At 40.2% G+C, this 18,388-nt stretch overlaps 1 protein-coding gene across 1 annotated transcript in view; it reads right to left on the reverse strand.

Annotated features, from left to right (window-relative positions):
• Window positions 1-7,987: 7,987 nt before the first annotated feature.
• The window catches only part of tns3.2 (tensin 3, tandem duplicate 2), a 135,379-nt gene continuing 124,978 nt past the window's right edge, over window positions 7,988-18,388 (reverse strand). The window contains exons 21-27 of the mRNA XM_060917613.1: window positions 15,129-15,224; window positions 14,836-14,913; window positions 14,653-14,730; window positions 12,307-12,475; window positions 12,025-12,093; window positions 11,887-11,916; window positions 7,988-10,065 (exon numbers count right to left, since the gene is read on the reverse strand). Of these exons, the coding sequence (XP_060773596.1) occupies window positions 9,921-10,065; window positions 11,887-11,916; window positions 12,025-12,093; window positions 12,307-12,475; window positions 14,653-14,730; window positions 14,836-14,913; window positions 15,129-15,224 (665 nt within the window). The 3' untranslated portion in view covers window positions 7,988-9,920. The remainder of the gene's footprint in view (window positions 10,066-11,886; window positions 11,917-12,024; window positions 12,094-12,306; window positions 12,476-14,652; window positions 14,731-14,835; window positions 14,914-15,128; window positions 15,225-18,388) is intronic.

Consider the following 18,388-nt stretch of genomic DNA (forward strand, 5'->3'; position numbering starts at 1 on the left):
AGGGGTTCACTGCTCTGTGAAAGACTGCGTGGGCAGTCAATTTAAGAATAACATTCCTCAATGTAAAATTGCAAAGAATTTGGGGATCAAATCATCTATGGTACATAATATCATTAAAAGATTCAGAGAATCTGGAGAAATCTCTGTATGCACGAGACAAGGCTGAAAACTGATACTGGATGCCTGGGATATCCCTTAGCAAAAAGTAGTATACTTAAAGTTCATTTTATTAAGTATGCTTCAGTATAAGTGTAGCAAGTATACTACAGACCATGTACTTTTAGTGTACTAGAAAGTATACAAATTTAATACTTTTTTGGACTAAATTGGAACATTTCAAGTTTATAAAAGTATACTTTAAAGTTAATTTAAAATTTGCAAAAGTACACCTTAAAGTATACAACAAGTACACTCATCTATATACTAGGTATATTAGTGCAGCGGTTAATTGCATATTTCATAAGAATCCTTCAAATGGTGACACAAGCATGAAATTCTCCACAAATATGCTTTTTGCCGCTTTTCCACTACAAACGCGGCTGAGCCGTGCCGTGCCGAGTCGAGCTGAGTCGAGCTGAGCGGGGCTGTTGGAGTTGCATTTCGACTACAACCGCGCTGAACCGTGCTGGCTGGAAGTGGGTGGACACATTGGGTGGAGTTAGCGAAAGTGGGTGGACGTCATGTGATGCCGTTAAGCAGCGCAAACAGTGACATCAGTGACAGTGGCGGAACAAGTCAGAGCCGGGCCGGGGGCGGGGCAAATGACCGGGCCCTTTATTAAAGCTTATCATAACATCATTTTAGGCTACAAAATCTCCGCAACTGCGGTGTTTACCAATTTCAACACTACCGGGTGCAACTATGTTATTTAGTACATCAAGTCCTTCAAACGAACATGTAACTCAGAAACAAAAAACATTAGGATACTGTACATGGCTCATAATAAAACATCAATAGCCTATACTGCGCACATTATTTGAAGGGCATACGAATGAGCGCTCAGAGGTTGCAACGCTGACAGGAAGAGTCAGAAATAAAAGGAGGGCGGTGCAAACCTCACTGAATGCACTGTGTTTACCAATTTCAACACTCCGGGGTGCAACTATGTTAGTTTGTACATTAAGTCCTTCAAACGAACATGTAACTCAGAAACAAAAAAAAACATTAGGCGACATACTGTACATGGCTCATAATAAAACATCAATAGCCTACTGCGCGCATTATTTGAAGGGCATACGACGAGCCTTGCGCTCCGCGAACTCGTCCACGATGCTCTGTCTGTCACTGATTCAGTGAGCTTTTAAGCGGTAGTCTCACGACCCGAATAGTAAACAATAAACATGGAGGACATGGAGTCGTTAGTGTTGCTGGTCTCGGTGCTGTGGCTTGTTGTCACCGACAACGCGGACAGATACTGGCAAGAGCGTATAGATGAGGCGAGGCGCATAAGGCTTCAGAAATTCTCGTAATTCATAATTATTCTTCTTCCGGGTTTGCGGTGTTTACAGATCCCAGCGCGCTCGCGGGGCGTGTGTGGGCATGTGAGGACACTCCTCCTCACCAATCAGTGCACAGGGGAGTGTCTGCTCACGCCCCCAGCCTCAGTCAGCACGGTTTGGCTCGCTTCAGCCCTATCCCAAAACGGTGCAAGTTTTAGGGGCTAAGCAGGGCTGAAACGAGCTGAGTCGTGCTGGTTTTTGGTAGTCGAAACGCGAGCCGTGTCGGGCTGAAGTGAGCTGAAGCGAGCTGAAGTGAGCTGAAAAAGGGTAGTGGAAAAGGGCCATTAATGTCCTCTCTTTTAGAAAAGGGTCCTGGCCACGCCAAAAATTCAAGATGGCCGCCATTTTCCAAGATGGCTGCCCGAATGTGACAATTTTTTGTTATTTTCCCTCTTTTCTTAATTTAATTTTCCAAGTGAACCATGTTTATGCTCTTATATGCTAATTTTACAGATTTTGTTATCTCTGATATAAATTTAAGAAGGTTAGCCTTCAATGTGGTGCCCAAAATGGCTCGAATTATTTGCCAGGAAACAACGACCTTATGAGGCCATCCCGCCAACCAAAGCCGCTCTTCTCCAACATACCAAGCGTGCTGCCTACCAGGCCGGTTGTGTGTGGGGCCAGGCAACCCTGTGTCAGCCTGAACCTGAGAGTCCTGCTGACTGGGGATGGCAGAAGTCTGGTGAACAGTGGCACGTTTTCTGGACGGCCAATGCTCCCATAGCCAAGAGCTGTGAGCAACTGACCAAATGTGGTTGCAAAACCAGCTGCCGTGGTAGATGCAAGTGCTTCAGGCTGGGCCTTGTGTGCACAGCACTCTGCTCCTGCAAATGTGAACTGTAGATAAATTTTGCACATTGATTTTGTTTGTCTTTTGGTGGATGGCATGCATTGTCAGACCATCACTTTTGGGATTATTGTGACTTCCTACAGCCTAAAGGTTTTTTATATAGTTGCAAATAAGTTAGTTAAGTTAGTCATAAGTGTTTAGAGTTAGAGTTAAGTGTTAAGTGTTAGAGTTAAGTGTTAGAGTTAAGTGTTGTTAAGTGTTAGAGTTAAGTGTGTTTTAGAGTTAAGTGTTAGAGTTAAGTGTTAGAGTTAAGTTAGTCATAAGTGTTTTATAGTTATAAGATATGTATAAGATTGTGTAACAGTATTACTAATGTAGATATTAAGATAACACTAGAGGGCAGTAACAGATACGAGATAAGATAACATAGAAGTTATAGATGTCACTGTAAGTAAAACAAATCGAATCCTGTTGCTTTCTTTTCAATGCAGTTCAATGCAATTAATTTTTTTTTTGTTGGATATCTTCACTGATTGCGCATAATAGAACAACATTTTCTTCTCTTCTTTATTTTCTCTGGGGCTGGAGCCAGGTTCGCCTGGTTTGGTGGCCCCATGATAACTGGGCTGTGCCCAGTGCCACTGCTGGTCTGTGGCTGGATACGGAGCAGGCAGAGCTGGGCTCTCCTAGCTCCGATAGTTTAGGTTGGACTTGGAGGTCTTCTTTGTTTAAATCTTGAATGACATGGTAGATTGTGGGAAACAGTTCATGATCACAATCCCATGACTTAAAGTTCATTTAAATGGAAAAAGCATGTTTATTTCAACAGATATATGGTCTCGGTGTGAGATTGCCAGATACGGATGGTGGCCATCTTGAAAAAAGGTCGCCATCTTGAATTTTCACGTGGCCAGGATCCTAATCTGAAAGAGTATATCCAGGAGGGTATCTGTGCAAAATTTCATGCTTGTGTCACCATTTGAAGGATTTTTTTAGTTATCTGCTCCACTATATCCCTCTTGTATGCTTTAAGTATACCACAAGTACACTTATTGATATACTGCCATTGTACTAGTTATAGACTTCTTTTTGGGGGCTTTTTTCACCTTTATTGGATAGGGCAGTATAGAGACAGGAAATGAGCTGGAGAGAGAGATGGGGGAAGGATTGGGAAATGACCTTGGGTCAGACTCGAACCCAGGTCCCCAGATTTATGGTATGGCACCTTAGTCGACTGAGCCACAACGCCCCTTAGTAGATACTTTGAGTCCCTATTTTTAGTTTATTATTGTATACTTTAAGTATACTGTTATAAATGTTGGTTATTTCACTAGTTTACTTGTTATACTTTAAGTTTGCTTGGCATATTACTTGTAGCTTACTATTTATATACTGGAAATATACTTCCTTAATGTATTCTTAAAGTTTACTCATACTGTATGTACACAAGAGTGTGATTTTACAAAATCACAAGACAGAATGTTGAAAACAAGTTTGATATATTTTCAAACATTTCAAAAAGAAAGATCTACGAAATCAAGTCTTTCCTTACTGGAGAAATTGATCAATAAAGTCAAGTCAAAAGTTCTTCTGTTTTTGTGTATGATTTTAAGGTACATAAAAATAATGCAATTGAGCACACATACTGTAAAGTTTTAAACTCCAGCATTATATTATATTAATATATAAATTAAATGTTAAGCATGAGTCAATGACTTGACCTTATTATGCACTTGGAGCAAGATATACTAAGTATTAGTACTTTGTGGCAGAAAAACGTAAAAAGTATACTAAAGTATAAGTTTAAGTATTAAAGTATAAGTGTAAGTCTTAGTATTAATGTACTTAGTCTTAGACTTTTGTTTATACTTTTCAGTATAAGCCAAGTATACTTCACTATACTATTCTTAAGTATATAAAATATAGTTTATAAAAAGTCAACTTCAAGTATACTTCCTCAGTTTTAGTAAAAAATAAGTATACTCATAGTACACTTGAATAAACTTCTTTTTGCTAAGGGCTACAGGCCCTCAGGTGACACTGCATTAAAAGTAGATGTGTCTTTAGTGGAAATCACTGTATGGGCTCAGGAACACTTCAGAAAACCATTGTCTGTGAAAACAGTTTATTACTCCATCCACAAATGCAAGTTAAAACCAGATATAAACAATATCCAGAAACATCACCACCTTCTCCAGGCCCGAGCTCTTTTACAATGAACTGAGTGAAGTGGAAAATTGTCCTGAAGTCTGGACAAATAAAAAGTAGAAATTATTTTTGGAAATCATGGACACCATGTCCTCCAGGCTAAAGAGGAGAGAGACCATCCGGCTTGTTATAAGTGCACAGTTCAAAAGCCAGCATCTGTGATGGTATGAGGGGGCGTTAGTGCACATGACATGGGTAGCTTGTACATCTGGGAAGGCATCATTAATGCTGAATGATATATACACGTTTCAGAGCAATATGCTGCCATCCAGACAAATATTTTTCAGGGAAGGCCTTCCTTCTTTCAACAAGACAATGTCAAACCGCTTTCTGCACATATTAAAACTTCATGGCTCCATAGTAAGAGTCCAGGTGCTAAACTGGCCTGCCTGCAGTCCAGACCTGTTTCTCATTTAAAACATTTGGCGCATTATGAAGCGCAAAATATGACAAAGTAGACCCTGAACTGTTGAGCAAATGAAATTGTACATCAGACAAGAATGGGACAACATTTCTCTTTCAAAACTACAGCAATTGGTCTCTTCAGTTCCCAAATGTTTACAGAGTGTTGTTAAAAGTAAAGGTGATGCAACACAGTAGTAAACATGCCCCTGTCCCAACTTTTTGAAATATGTTGTTGATGTCAAATTCAAAATAAGCATATATTTTTTTTAAAAATTCTCACTTTTAACATTTGATATGTTGTATTTGAACTGTTTCCAATGAAATATAGGGTTCCCATGATTTGCAAATTGTCACATTCTGTTTTTATTTGCAGTTTACACAACATCCCAAATTTTTTTTTTAAATTGGGGTTGTAAGTGTAAATGATTGTCTCCCTTTTAAAGGAATTGAATTTGTCTATAATTATTTACAACCCCAAATCACAAGTTGGAATGGTATGTTGAAATTGAAATTAAAACCGAAAACAATGATTTGTAAATCATCTCTGACTTGTATTGCACTCAAAACAACACAGCAGCACATTATTTGAAATGATTGATCACTTTTTAATTTTGCCATTCCTCCTCACAACATTTAAAAGGTGTTTAGAGACTGAAAACACCAAGTGGTGAAGTGTTTCAGGTGTTATTTTGTCCCATTCTTCCTGCAAACAGGTCTTAAGGTGTGAAACAGTACAGGGTTGTCTTTGTTGTGTTTTTCATTTCAATATTCACCACACATTCTCTATTGAGGACAGAGGCGACAGGCACCCTCTTCTTCTGCAGCCATGCCTTTGTAATGTGTGCAGAATGTGGTTTTGCATTGTCTTGTTGAAATATCCCTGGAAATGATGTCGTCTTGAAGACAGAATATATTGCTCCAAAATCTCAATGTACTTTTCTGCATTAATGCTGCCATCACAGCAGTTTAAGTTACCTTTACCAAGGGCACTGACATAATCTCATACCATGACAGACCCTGGCTTCTGGACTTGTTGCTGGTAACAGTCTGGATGGTCCTTTTTGTCTTTGATCCAGAGCGCATGGCGTCCATTTCTTGCAAAAAAAAAAGGACCTGGAATACTAATTCATCTGACCACAATACATGTTTCCACTGTGTGATGATCCATCCCAGATGCCTCCAAGCCCAGAGAAGTCGACAGCGCTTCAGGACACAATTAATGTAAGGCTTCCTTTTTGCACAGTAAAGTTTTAACTGACATTTGTGGATGTAACTCTGTACTGTAGTGCTTGACAAAGGTTTGCCAAAGTAATCCTGAGCCCATGTGGTTATATCAGCTATAGATGAATGATGGTTCTTGATGCAGTGCCATCTGAGGGATCAGAGATCACGAGTGTTCAGCTTTGGCTTGCACCCTTTACACATTGAAATTCTTCCAGATTCATTTTAATATTGTTTAATGATATTATGCACCGTAAAGGGTGAGATATCCAAATTCCTTCCTATATATCTTTCTTTGAGGAACATTGTTTTTAAACATTTCAATAATTTTCTCATGCATTTGTTGACAAACTGGAGATCCTCGGTCCATCTTTGATCCTCAAAGACTAGGCCTTTCCTGAATACTGATTTTGTACCCAATCGTTATTACAATCAGCTGTTTCAAATCACATCATTATTTGTTTTACCGCATTACTAGCCCTAAATTGCCCCATCCCAGCTTTTCTTGGAATGGGTTTAGGTCTGAAACACAGGAATGGATGTATATTAAAGTTATACAGCCTTTCACTTTCATAAAATCGGTGAAGTTTAGTGCTCTCTGAAATTTGGTCATTGCGATATATGCTTATTTCTGTAATATCTAAAATAAATAAATAAATAAAACCCCAGGCCATTCTGTGGCTGGGAAGTTATTTAATTTGAAGGGATTCCCTAGCAAATAATATGCATGAAATCACTCGCTTCATGCAGTCAAGCAGACAGAGGAAGTCTGTGTGTTCATGTGCAGGTTTAGCTGCTTCGTCTTCTTTTCCTTCTTCTTTTGGGTTTTACAGCAGCTAGCATCCAGTGTTGCATTACTGCCATCTACAGGGTTACCTTTGACCGTGCACTGACAGTTACATCATTCTGTTGCTAAACGAACAGCTGATCACACAGAGGTGCTCGCTGACATTTATTAGTTTGGTCCTGTGTTTCCTTTCCTTCATAACATAACGTCTTTTCTTATTGCTTTCCGTTATTATAGTCGGTCTTTCACGTTTCATTTGCATCCTCCATTTTTCTCTCCTGTTTCAAATTTGTATCCCACAATGACTTGTGTGTCATGGTGAAGCAGGAAAAAACAGCGGAGAATTTAGGGCCATGTGGCTCTAAATTCATTAATTGTTCTATTTTAAAAAAACTAATAAAATTGGAAGTCTGTGATTCGAACTCAGAAGCTTTCGGTTCACTAAACAAAAATAATTGGGTGTCGGGGAAAATTCTTTTTATGGCCTACACTTGAAAAATCTGAAAGGCAGTTTACCTTTAATAAATTAAATAAAGTTGACCAGACAAAACATGATTCATCATTCTGTCTGCAATGAAATACAATTCAAAATAAATTTTAAAATGACTGCTTTCTTTTTTATTTGTATTTTCCATACCGTCCCAAACGTTTCTGATTTGGGGTTGTATGTTTTAGGACTCATTTCAATTTTATATTTTAAACAGTGTGTGTGTGAGAGAGAGTGAGAGAGAGAGAGAGAGAGAGAGAAAGACCAATGATATGAATATCTGACCGTTTTGATCTTGTGGGGACATTTGGCAGGTCCCCACAAGGAAAGCTTTTTTTTTTTTTGAAATCACAAAAGTTGTAAATCAAAGAACTAAAAGCTTACTCTTTGGATACTGAAGTTAGCATTAGATTTCGGTGTTTCATAGCATTGTTTCATCTGCATTACTAATTTTTTCAATGGTGTGTGTGTGTGTGTGTTAACTATGTATTGCCACCTGCTGGTTTTGACTGAAACATGTCAGCTTTCATGTATTGCCAAATGACACTAGATTGTCAAATTGCTTTTATTATATAAGAAGAATATAGGATGCAGTCATATTGTATTTATACATCATTTACAAGAAATACACCTGGGTGGAGATTATCAGAGAGAGAGAGAGAGATATTTAAACTGAAAGCGATAAAAGGTTAAAGTATTTGCCATTCCTTCATACTGAAAAAAAAAAATGTGTATGTGTTAAAACCTGGGGTCTAAGTTCTAGATCTATTTGACATAAAGCATCTTGCAGTTTTCTTTACAGAATAAATACACTGTATATGTTGATTAGGTGCTGTTTAAAGTCAGTAAACTTGTGTTTTATACCCAGTAAGTAGCAACTAGAATTCATCATCATCACTGTGGGGGAGTGCAGTGGGGGAGACTTAACAAGGCTGAAAGAACCAATAATCAATAATGTTGCTAAAAATACTGACAATAATTTTCTTCATCAACTAGTTAGCTTTCTGCATTAAGAGAGGAAAAACATACAAAAGCTGACAGAAGGTACATATAGAAAGTGAAACAGAAATCAACACACAGTCTTCAAAGCACATGAGCACATTACATTCAAAAAGAAAACTGAGCAAATATAAAAAATAATACACAGTATGGAAGCTGCACTATAAGTTCTCAGTTATAATGAATGTACTGGTTATGTGGTTATCTAGGAGCAGAAATGGAAAAAGGAGTTTTATTTTTGTTGAGAAATTCACTGACAAGGAAGAAAATCCTTCAGATCAGTGGGTTGATTATGATTTATGAGATGAATACACAGATTTTCTAAACAGATCATAATGCAACGTAATGCTGAAAAATAAATATTTGCACTTACATTAAACATGATTGATCAGGAATCTTACCAGGTTGATAAATGGATTTTAAAAATAGTTAGTCAGTATTCAATCGACAAACTCGATTGATTTAGTAATCAAATTCCAAGCACACTAGAGTGTTTCTATGGACAATTTATAATCAAGCACTGCCGAATACAAGCCATAAAAGAAGCATAAACAAAATATGAGCTATGATGCATATGATACATATTTTACCAATAGAATATGCCAAATGCCACTAATTATTAATATCAGAATTTAAATAGCCAAGTAAAAACATTTCATATGTAATTTATGGCAGTAACAGAGAGGCTTTGTAAAAAAAAAAAAGTCAGGCTACAGTCCAGTTTCAAGAAGATTTTTTTTTTAAATAGAGGGCTGTTCAAGCTTCTATAAAAACTACTTTTTTTCAATGGATATTAAACAGTTTGCCTCATTTAGCAGCCCAGATTATCTGTAAAATGTATCTAAACACTGATCACACTATTTAAAAAAAAACAAACTATTTTTTTGACGTTTGAGTGAATTACCTTTGGCAGAGCAAAACTAATGATTCAATACCACTTATAGGATTTCTGTTTAATTCAAGAAGCAGTGCATTTTACTCAAGTTTGCTGCATGCCATTATCATGAAAGCACCAAGAAACGAAACAGAGCTGCGAAACGTTTTTTGCATTTTATGATTTTTCAAATCAAGACTTTCCTGGAAACGAAGTCAGGAAAGCATTCTCACACAACCTGCAGCGTCTGCACAGTAAAGACTGTAACTCTGGTATGTAGATCACATGCTGCTTCTTTTTTGCAAGCAACACAGCTGGTAATTTAAAGTTATTTTAAGCTGAGATGATAGGACGCCCTCTATCGGACGATCTGTATAAAAGGCATAGAGCATCCTGTGGAGCGTTCAAGGCCGTCAAGCTCATATGTGTGGCCTTAAGGTGCAAAGGCCATGCTCTAGTCCTCAACAGTCTGTTTGTAGTCTTTATTAGTTTGCAGTAGTCTTGATGTCCCCTTTATAGGTACAAAATGTTGATTTTTGTTGGTGACACCAGTCCACATGTCCACAAGTTGGAAGAAAACAGTTGCCATGTGCCTCTCAATCCAGACTGCAATATGAAAATGGCTGGGGAAAAGAGCACGCTTGACTTTATTTGGCTTTTTGGGAGCCAATCATCACCTTAGAGACGAAGTTAACGATAGCACTGGCCGGCTGCTCGGGGTCATGCTCAGCGAAAAGGTGACACACGTTCTCCATGCTGCTCCCGCTCTTCCTCGCTACAAAACCAAAGATCCTGTATGCACACAGATACACACAAGGAAAAGAGTACTTGAATTTATATATTTAACATTTGTTATACAGTACAAAACCAGAGTGTCAGCGACGCAGTAGCTCACACGGCTGTAGCAATCACAAAACCAAGGAGTAACTATTATGCAGACTGACTAGATCTTCCAGACAAAACAATCAGAATCAAAATTCATTGAAAACTCACGGAGGAGTAGCAATTTTTGTGAATTGTGGACGGCTGCACATTAAAATGTAAATACACACACACACATTTACAATTTGTACTTTGTCCCAACTTTTTTGGAATCAGGGTTGTATATATAGCATGCAAAAATCTTGTCAACAGTAGAATACACAGCCATGGATGAATGGTAAGTAATGAATTAGCAACTTCCATCCATTATCTGTAGCAGCTTATCCTGTGCAGGGTCGCAGGCAAGCTGGAGCCTATCCCAGCTGACTATGGGTGAGAGGCGGGGTACACCCTGGACAAGTCACCAGGTCATCGCAGGGCTGACACATAGAGACAAACAACCATTCACACTCACATTCACACCTACGGTCAATTTAGAGCCTCCGATTAGCCTAACCTGCATGTCTTTGGACTGTGGGGGGAACCGGAGCACCCGGAGGAAACCCACGCAGACACGGGGAGAACATGCAAACTCCACACAGAAAGGCCCCTGTTGGCCTTGAACCCAGAACCTTCTTGCTGTGAGGTGACAGTGCTAACCACCACCGTGCCACCCTAAATTAGCAACTTGTAAATGAAAATTCAACAAACCCACTTGTAAATTTTGTGAAGACTCACAATCATCCAAATAAAACAATCAAAATAAAAACCCACAGAGAACTCTGCTAGGAAAAACTAATTTCCAGAAAGTTCATCACACAGCATAATTAGCAGTTTCTTAATGAGAAATCTCCAAATGAAAAAGTAACTTTTGTGAAGAACAATTAGTTCTTCAAAATAAAACAATCAATCAAAATGCATTAAAAACTCAGGAACAAGTCGTGATTTTCCTGAAAGTTTGTTCATCAGCCTAATTGACAACTTGCTAATGAGAAATCACAAAACCAAAGAGTAACTTTTGTACACACTGATTTGATCTTCCAAACAAAACAATCAAAATCAAAATCCATTAAAAACTCAGGAAGGAGTAGCGAGTTTCCTGAAAGTTCATTAATTGGCCTAATTAGCATCATACTAATGAGAAATCACAAAACCAAAGAGTAACTTTTGTACACACCGATTAGAGCTTCCAATCAGAATCAAAATAGTCCAAAAATTCGGGAAGGAGTAGCAATTTTTGTGAATTGTGGATGGACGCCGGACAGACGGATGGATGCCGGAAGCAGTGTAATGGCAATAGCTCATCGTCCTATGGCCGTGTGAGCTAATAAGAAACATCCATCCATCCATTATCTGTAGCCGCTTATCCTGTTCTACAGGGTCGCAGGCAAGCTGGAGCCTATCCCAGCTGACTATGGGCGAGAGGTGGGGTACACCCTAGACAAGTCGCCAGGTCATCACAGGGCTGACACACAGAGACAAACCACCATTCACATTCACACCTACGGTCAATTTAGAGCCTCCGATTAGCCTAACCTGCATGTCTTTGGACTGTGGGGGAAACCGGAGCACCCGGAGGAAACCCACACAGACAAGGGGAGAACATGCAAACTCCACACAGAAAGGCCCTCACCAGCCGCTGAAACCTAGGAGCTTCTTGCTGTGAGGCAACAGTGCTAACCACTACACCACTGTGCCGCCCGTCTAATAAGAATCAGAGTAAGAAAAAAGAAAAAGAGGAGGAAGACTTACTTTGCATCCAAACAGCCATCTCTCGTCCATCTGTAAATAAAATATACAGGAAGTGAGACTTGCTGGAATACATCAGTACACACTGAGTACATGCTGTATGCTGTAGATGCATGAGATGTAAGTGTGTGTGATAGTTACTTTCTGTCTTGAGGGTCCAGAGCACAGAATATGACTGTATTAACAGGATAATGTCTCCTGAAGAACAATCTGGAAACAAAAGATATCGAAGGAAGTCAAAGTGTAATTTTTAAATACTTATGAAAAACTGTATGTAAATATAAAGGAACAGCTGAATGACACAAGTGTGTGCATGTGATTAATGATTAAAAAACCCATACACACATGTGGATTGATTTTTTTTTTCCTCCACTATTTTTTCTTCACAACTTTGAAAATCTTGTTCGTGTGTGAGAGACTTACTTCCTCTGGTTATCTGTAAGTGTGATGCCCTGTGCAGACACTTTGAAGTGAACGATAGTCGAGGTGGCTGGAGGATCCTGACTAAGACTCACTGTGGTGGCCTTTTGTACTGCTTGTACACCTGTCAGAGACTCCAGCTCCACACTGCCCAGGAACCATACATTACATGCTGAAACACACACAATACACAAGGTTGGGACGTTTGACACATTCAAACACTGCTTTCAGAGCAAGATTAGGTCACTGGAGTTACATAAACCCATCTTTAAAAGTTTTATAGAGTTTTTACAAACCACAAGCCAGGCTTGTAGTACTTGAGTCCAGGACTCGGACTCGAATCCGACTCATGCTCTAATTTTAAGGACTCGTGACTTGACTTGGACTTGAGCACTGATGATTCGGACTTGAACTCGTGCATTAACTGCATTAGGACTCGTAAGTTGGAGACAAGGACTCGGATTTTTTTCTTTATTTTTTGTAACATCTCATCTCATCTCATTATCTCTAGCCGCTTTATCCTGTTCTACAGGGTCGCAGGCAAGCTGGAGCCTATCCCAGCTGACTACGGGCGAAAGGCGGGGTACACCCTGGACAAGTCACCAGGTCATCACAGGGCTGACACATAGACACAGACAACCATTCACACTCACATCTACAGTCAATTTAGAGTCACCAGTTAACCTAACCTGTATGTCTTTGGACTGTGGGGGAAACCGGAGCACCCGGAGGAAACCCACGCGGACACGGGGAGAACATGCAAACTCCGCACAGAAAGGCCCTCGCCGGCCACGGGGTTCGAACCTGGACCTTCTTGCTGTGAGGCGACAGCACTAACCACTACACCACTGTGCCACCTTTTTGTAACATGCCATAATAATTTGGCATAAGATATTTATACAGTGCATTAATTTTGTACTAATTTTGTATAAGAGTGTCACACCTGTGCGGCTTGGCGCATGCATCAGATAGACTCTTGGGCGTGCTCCAGATAGCGCGTGCGCCAAATGGACGCTCATGTGCGTGCCATAAACGGCTCACACCTGCACAGGATTAAGGCACAATCAGTGTGCCGATATAAAAACTGTGAAAACGCACTTACTTTGCGAAGTATTGACTTGCGTTCCTGACACATTACCGAGCCTTATTTCCTTGCTTGGTTTCCTGATCCCTGATTTCCTGTTTCTCATCTTTGATTCTGCCGAGTCTACGATAGCCTGTTTGTGCCTCGCTCGACCTATTGCCTCTTTCACTGTTTTACGATTTTGCCTGCCATTCTGGATTGTTTACCTGTCTTCACTTGTATTAATAAACACACCTTCTGCACTTACATCCGTCTCCCAACCATCTCTGACAGAATACTTCACGCTCCCTGACAAAGAGAATGCACATTCACCTGTTCATACGTCATGTTCAGGAACAAACTAATGTTAATGTCACTTAAATAGCCACCGTCAAATGGTGCAGTTGGAGTCTTATTCTCGGACTCAACTCGAATTTTTTTTTTAATTACTTGGACTTGAACACTGGGGACTCGAGACTGGACTCTGACTAGTAAATATCGGCGGTCAGCGAGCACCTCGGTGTGATCAGCTGTTTGTTTAGCGACTGAATGATTAATAAACAAGTGCAACATTTGTCAGTGCACGGTCAAAGGTAAACCTGTAGATGGTAGTAATGCAACAATGACCCTAGTATGCCGTCGTACTGCATGACTACCACATGCATACACACAAAGTCAAGGATTTGAGAAGATGTGAATATTTCAATTCAGTAGTTTAGATCCAGCCCTTGAGGTCAGTTATAAATGAGTCACTGTGTGCTATTCTCCATCTTTTTGGCACCATGTTGCAAAAATTACATTTCTTTTTCTTTTTTTTTTACATTTATTATTAGACACACACCACTAGATGCAGTGCCTAATTAAATTAACTACAGAACCAGTGCACTGAAGAAAATTTTCCCAGGTTGTGAGAAAGCGCTCGCATCAACAAGCTGTAGAAAGTTCACAGTGCAGGTCAACATAGAATCGACTCCACAGGCTGGAACCACTGTATGACAGTGCTAACCACTTGGCAGTACGGTACTGTAGTGGTTAGCACTATCGCATCACAGCAAGAAGGTTCCAGGTTTGAAACTCATGGCCGATGGGGGCCTTTTTGTGTCGAGTTTGCATGTTCTCCTCATGTCTTCTAAAATACATGCAGACTAGGTATGTCGCTCTGGATTAGAGTGTCTGCTAAATGCCTGTAATGTAAAGGAATACTAAGTCTTTATTCAATGAGTAAAAAAAAGTGTTGCAGTGTTATCTAGACACACGTATATTTAGCTTCACAAGAGCTTACAAACCTGCTCCTTGTTTCAGTAACTCGGTGGCTGAGTTTGTAGATGTCTGCCCTTGAGACTCGCTCAACTCTTCCAGAGGGTCTGTTAGTGAGAAAGTGGTGGAGGGACTCAAATGGTTATAATGTTAAGGCTGAAGAATGCTTCAAATCTGTTATAAAGGCATGCACATGCACACACACTGGGTACCTCTGTCTGGGATGATTAGTTTGCAAGGTAAGGCCAGTGGTGTGATGGAATGTTGGCACACGAGAGCTGTTAAACTTCCTAGAAACAATTAAAGAACATATTCAAATAACACAATACTCAACTGGAAGTCGAGACAGAAAGGCATTCTGTGATGATGATGATGATGCATATATAGAAATAAACAAGTGCAACATTTGTCCACTAGAGGGAGGTGATGGTGTAAAATTTAGTAAGAATTAAAAAAAAAAAATCCTCCACCTACATGGACCTGCCAGACACACACATACACATACCAAAGTAGGGTTCATTTGGGCAGCCCTTCAGCCTCACTCCTTTCTGTGTGCACTCGATCAGGAAGTGACGCACAAGCTCACTGGTCAGATCCCCCACTGCAGTCAGACACAGGGTTTGGCATTAATTACAAACAGTACACCTAAACCTACAAGCTCATGCTGGAGGCTAATTCTGATTGCATCCATCATTCAAAGTTGTTTTCACAGCATCAAATTTATAATATTTCTTTTTAAAACTTCTGTATAGAAACAATCCAAAGAAAGAAAGCACAACTTTATTCATGACACACTTGTGAAATTTCCTCTCTGCATTTAACCCATCTGAAGCAGTGAACACACACATACCCAGAGCAGTGGGCAGCTATGCTAACAGCACCCAGGGAGCAGTTGGGAGTTAGGTACCTCGTTCAAGGGCACCTCAGCCCAAGGCCATCCCATATTAACCTAACCTGCATGTTTTTGGATTGTGGGGGGGGAACCAGAGCACCCAGAGGAAACCCACACAGACACGGGGAGAACATGCAAACTCCACACAGAAAGGCCCCCGCCGGCTTCGAACCCAGAACCTTCTTGCTGTGAGGCGACCGTGCTAACCACTACACCACCGTGCCGCCCAGGTCATGTATTAGTTGCAAAAGTCACAAAATAGGCTCAACAGCTTAAAGCGATCATCGTGGTCTGATATGCAAATTTGAGAACAATGTCATTGTAACCTACAGAAAAATTATAACTGCAGTAAATCTGGCTAGTGAGTTCACCTGAAGCAAGCAAACAAACAAAATCATAAATGTTATGGTTTATTTTGACAGATTTGGTCGAATGGTAGTCTTCTGTTTTCTTCCATGTCTCTCTGGCTTTGCTGTCCATTTTAAAGCACTGGAGATCATTTTAGCTGAGCAGCCCATCATTTTCTGCACTTCTTTACAGTATACGTTTTACCTCTCCAATCAACATTTTAATCAAAGCACGCTGTTCTTCTGAACAATGTCTGGAACGACCCATGTTTCTCAGGTTTTCAGAGAGAAATGGATGTACAACATGTGCTGGCTTCATCCTTAAATTAGGGCCACCTGACTGACATCTGTTTTTTCACAGAATGAATGACCTCAGGGTGGCACGGTGGTGTAGTGGTTAGCGCTGTCGCCTCACAGCAAGAAGGTCCTGGGTTCGAGCCCCGGGGCCGGCGAGGGCCTTTCTGTGTGGAGTTTGCATGTTCTCCCCGTGTCCACGTGGGTTTCCTCCGGGTGCTCCGGTTTCTCCCACAGTCCAAAGACATGCAGTTAGGTTAGCGTGGGGCGGCCTTGGGCTGAAGTGCCCTTGAGCAAAGTACTTGACCCTTGACTGCTCCCCGGGTGCTGTAGTGTGGCTGTCCACTGCTGCGCGTGTGTGTGTGTGCGTATTCACTGCTTCAGATGGGTTAAATGCAGAGGATGAATTTCACTGTGCTTGAAGTGTACATGTGACAAATAAAGGTTTCTTCTTTTATTAGTAACGACCAAAATTAATTAATAAAGTGCGGGGGGGGGGATAATATTAATTATTTTTTATTTTATTATCAAACAAAACTATCGATAAATCGTGGATTCCAGATCCCGGAAAAAGGCAGCCTTGCCTCAGGGCTAATCTCGCATGATGTCACGCATCGAACCCTGGTTATCTGGGTCATTTCGGTTCATCTGACTCCGTGCTTGTTTTCTTGCTAAAATTGGATATTGTTGTTGGAATCTTACAAAAATAACAATGGGAAAGCTCCGAGTTGTGTTTGGATGTTCAAATCCATGTATAAACAACTGTGTATAAACAACGGGACATTCAGTTCACAAATTTCCGAGAAATGACACTAAACAAAAGCGACAGTGGGTGAGGTTTGTGCAAACGAGTCTGGCAGATTTCGTGTCACCAGTTAATAATAAATCTGATTCATCAAGTGTTCATCACCACCAGAACGACCACATGGGAATTATTGGAGCAAAAAGAAACCCATTTATTTAATAAATGACATTTGATCTGACATTTGGACAGTTCGTCGATTCCCCTATTATCTCACCCCCACACAGACACTGCACCAGACGCAGAATTATGAGCAACATTTACACGCTCGTGACATCTGATCTTATCATATCTGATGCACTTTAACAGGAAGAAAAATGCAAGCGTGCAATCATTAATTATTAACTGAAACGTGTTAAATGCTCTCAGATTGCAATATTGCAAGACTCTATTTGTTTTTAGTTTTGTTCAGAAAAACATGATGAAAGGTAAACACTGCATTCTGCACATCTCTTTCTCTGTCTAATCCAGCTCTCCATCTCACGTGTGCTACAAAGGAAGACTGTCAGGAACTGAGTGAACTGGCAGTTTCTCGTCTTGGGGGCTCGAAAAGATAACCATTTACTCCGGAATATCCTTGATAATCATCTGCCCCTTTATCCGACATATAAGAATCCCAATCACTATCAGAATTCTCTCCAAAACATGATTCTACAGTGGTGCTTGAAAGTTTGTGAACCCTTTAGAATTTTCTATATTTCTGCATAAATATGACCTAAAACATCATCAGATTTTCACACAAGTCCTAAAAGTAGATAAAGAGAACCCAGTGAAACAAATGAGACAAAACTAATATACTTGGTCATTTATTTATTGAGGAAAATTATCCAATATTACATATCTGTGAGTGACAAAAGTATGTGAACCTTTGCTTTCAGTATCTGGTGTGACCCCCTTGTGCAGCAATAAGTGCAACTAAACGTTTGCGGTAACTGTTGATCAGTCCTGCACACCGGCTTGGAGGAATTTTAGCCCATTCCTCTGTACAGAACAGCTTCAACTCTGGGATGTTGGTGGGTTTCCTCACATGAACTGCTCGCTTCAGGTCCTTCCACAACATTTCGATTGGATTAAGGTCAGGACTTTGACTTGGCCATTCCAAAACATTCACTTTATTCTTCTTTAACCATTCTTTGGTAGAACGACTTGTGTGCTTAAGGTCGTTGTCTTGCTGCATGACCCACCTTCTCTTGAGATTCAGTTCCTGGACAGATGTCCTTACATTTTCCTTTCGAATTCGCTGGTATAATTCAGAATTCATTGTTCCATCAACGATGGCAAGCCGTCCTGGCCCAGATGCAGCAAAACAGGCCCAAACCATGATACTACCACCACCATGTTTCACAGATGGGATAAGGTTCTTATGCTGGAATGCAGTGCTTTCCTTTCTCCAAACATACTGTAACCCTTCTCATTTAAACCAAAAATTC

Source organism: Neoarius graeffei, chromosome 3 (assembly GCF_027579695.1).
Source record: "Neoarius graeffei isolate fNeoGra1 chromosome 3, fNeoGra1.pri, whole genome shotgun sequence".
Taxonomy (NCBI): Eukaryota; Metazoa; Chordata; class Actinopteri; order Siluriformes; family Ariidae; genus Neoarius; species Neoarius graeffei.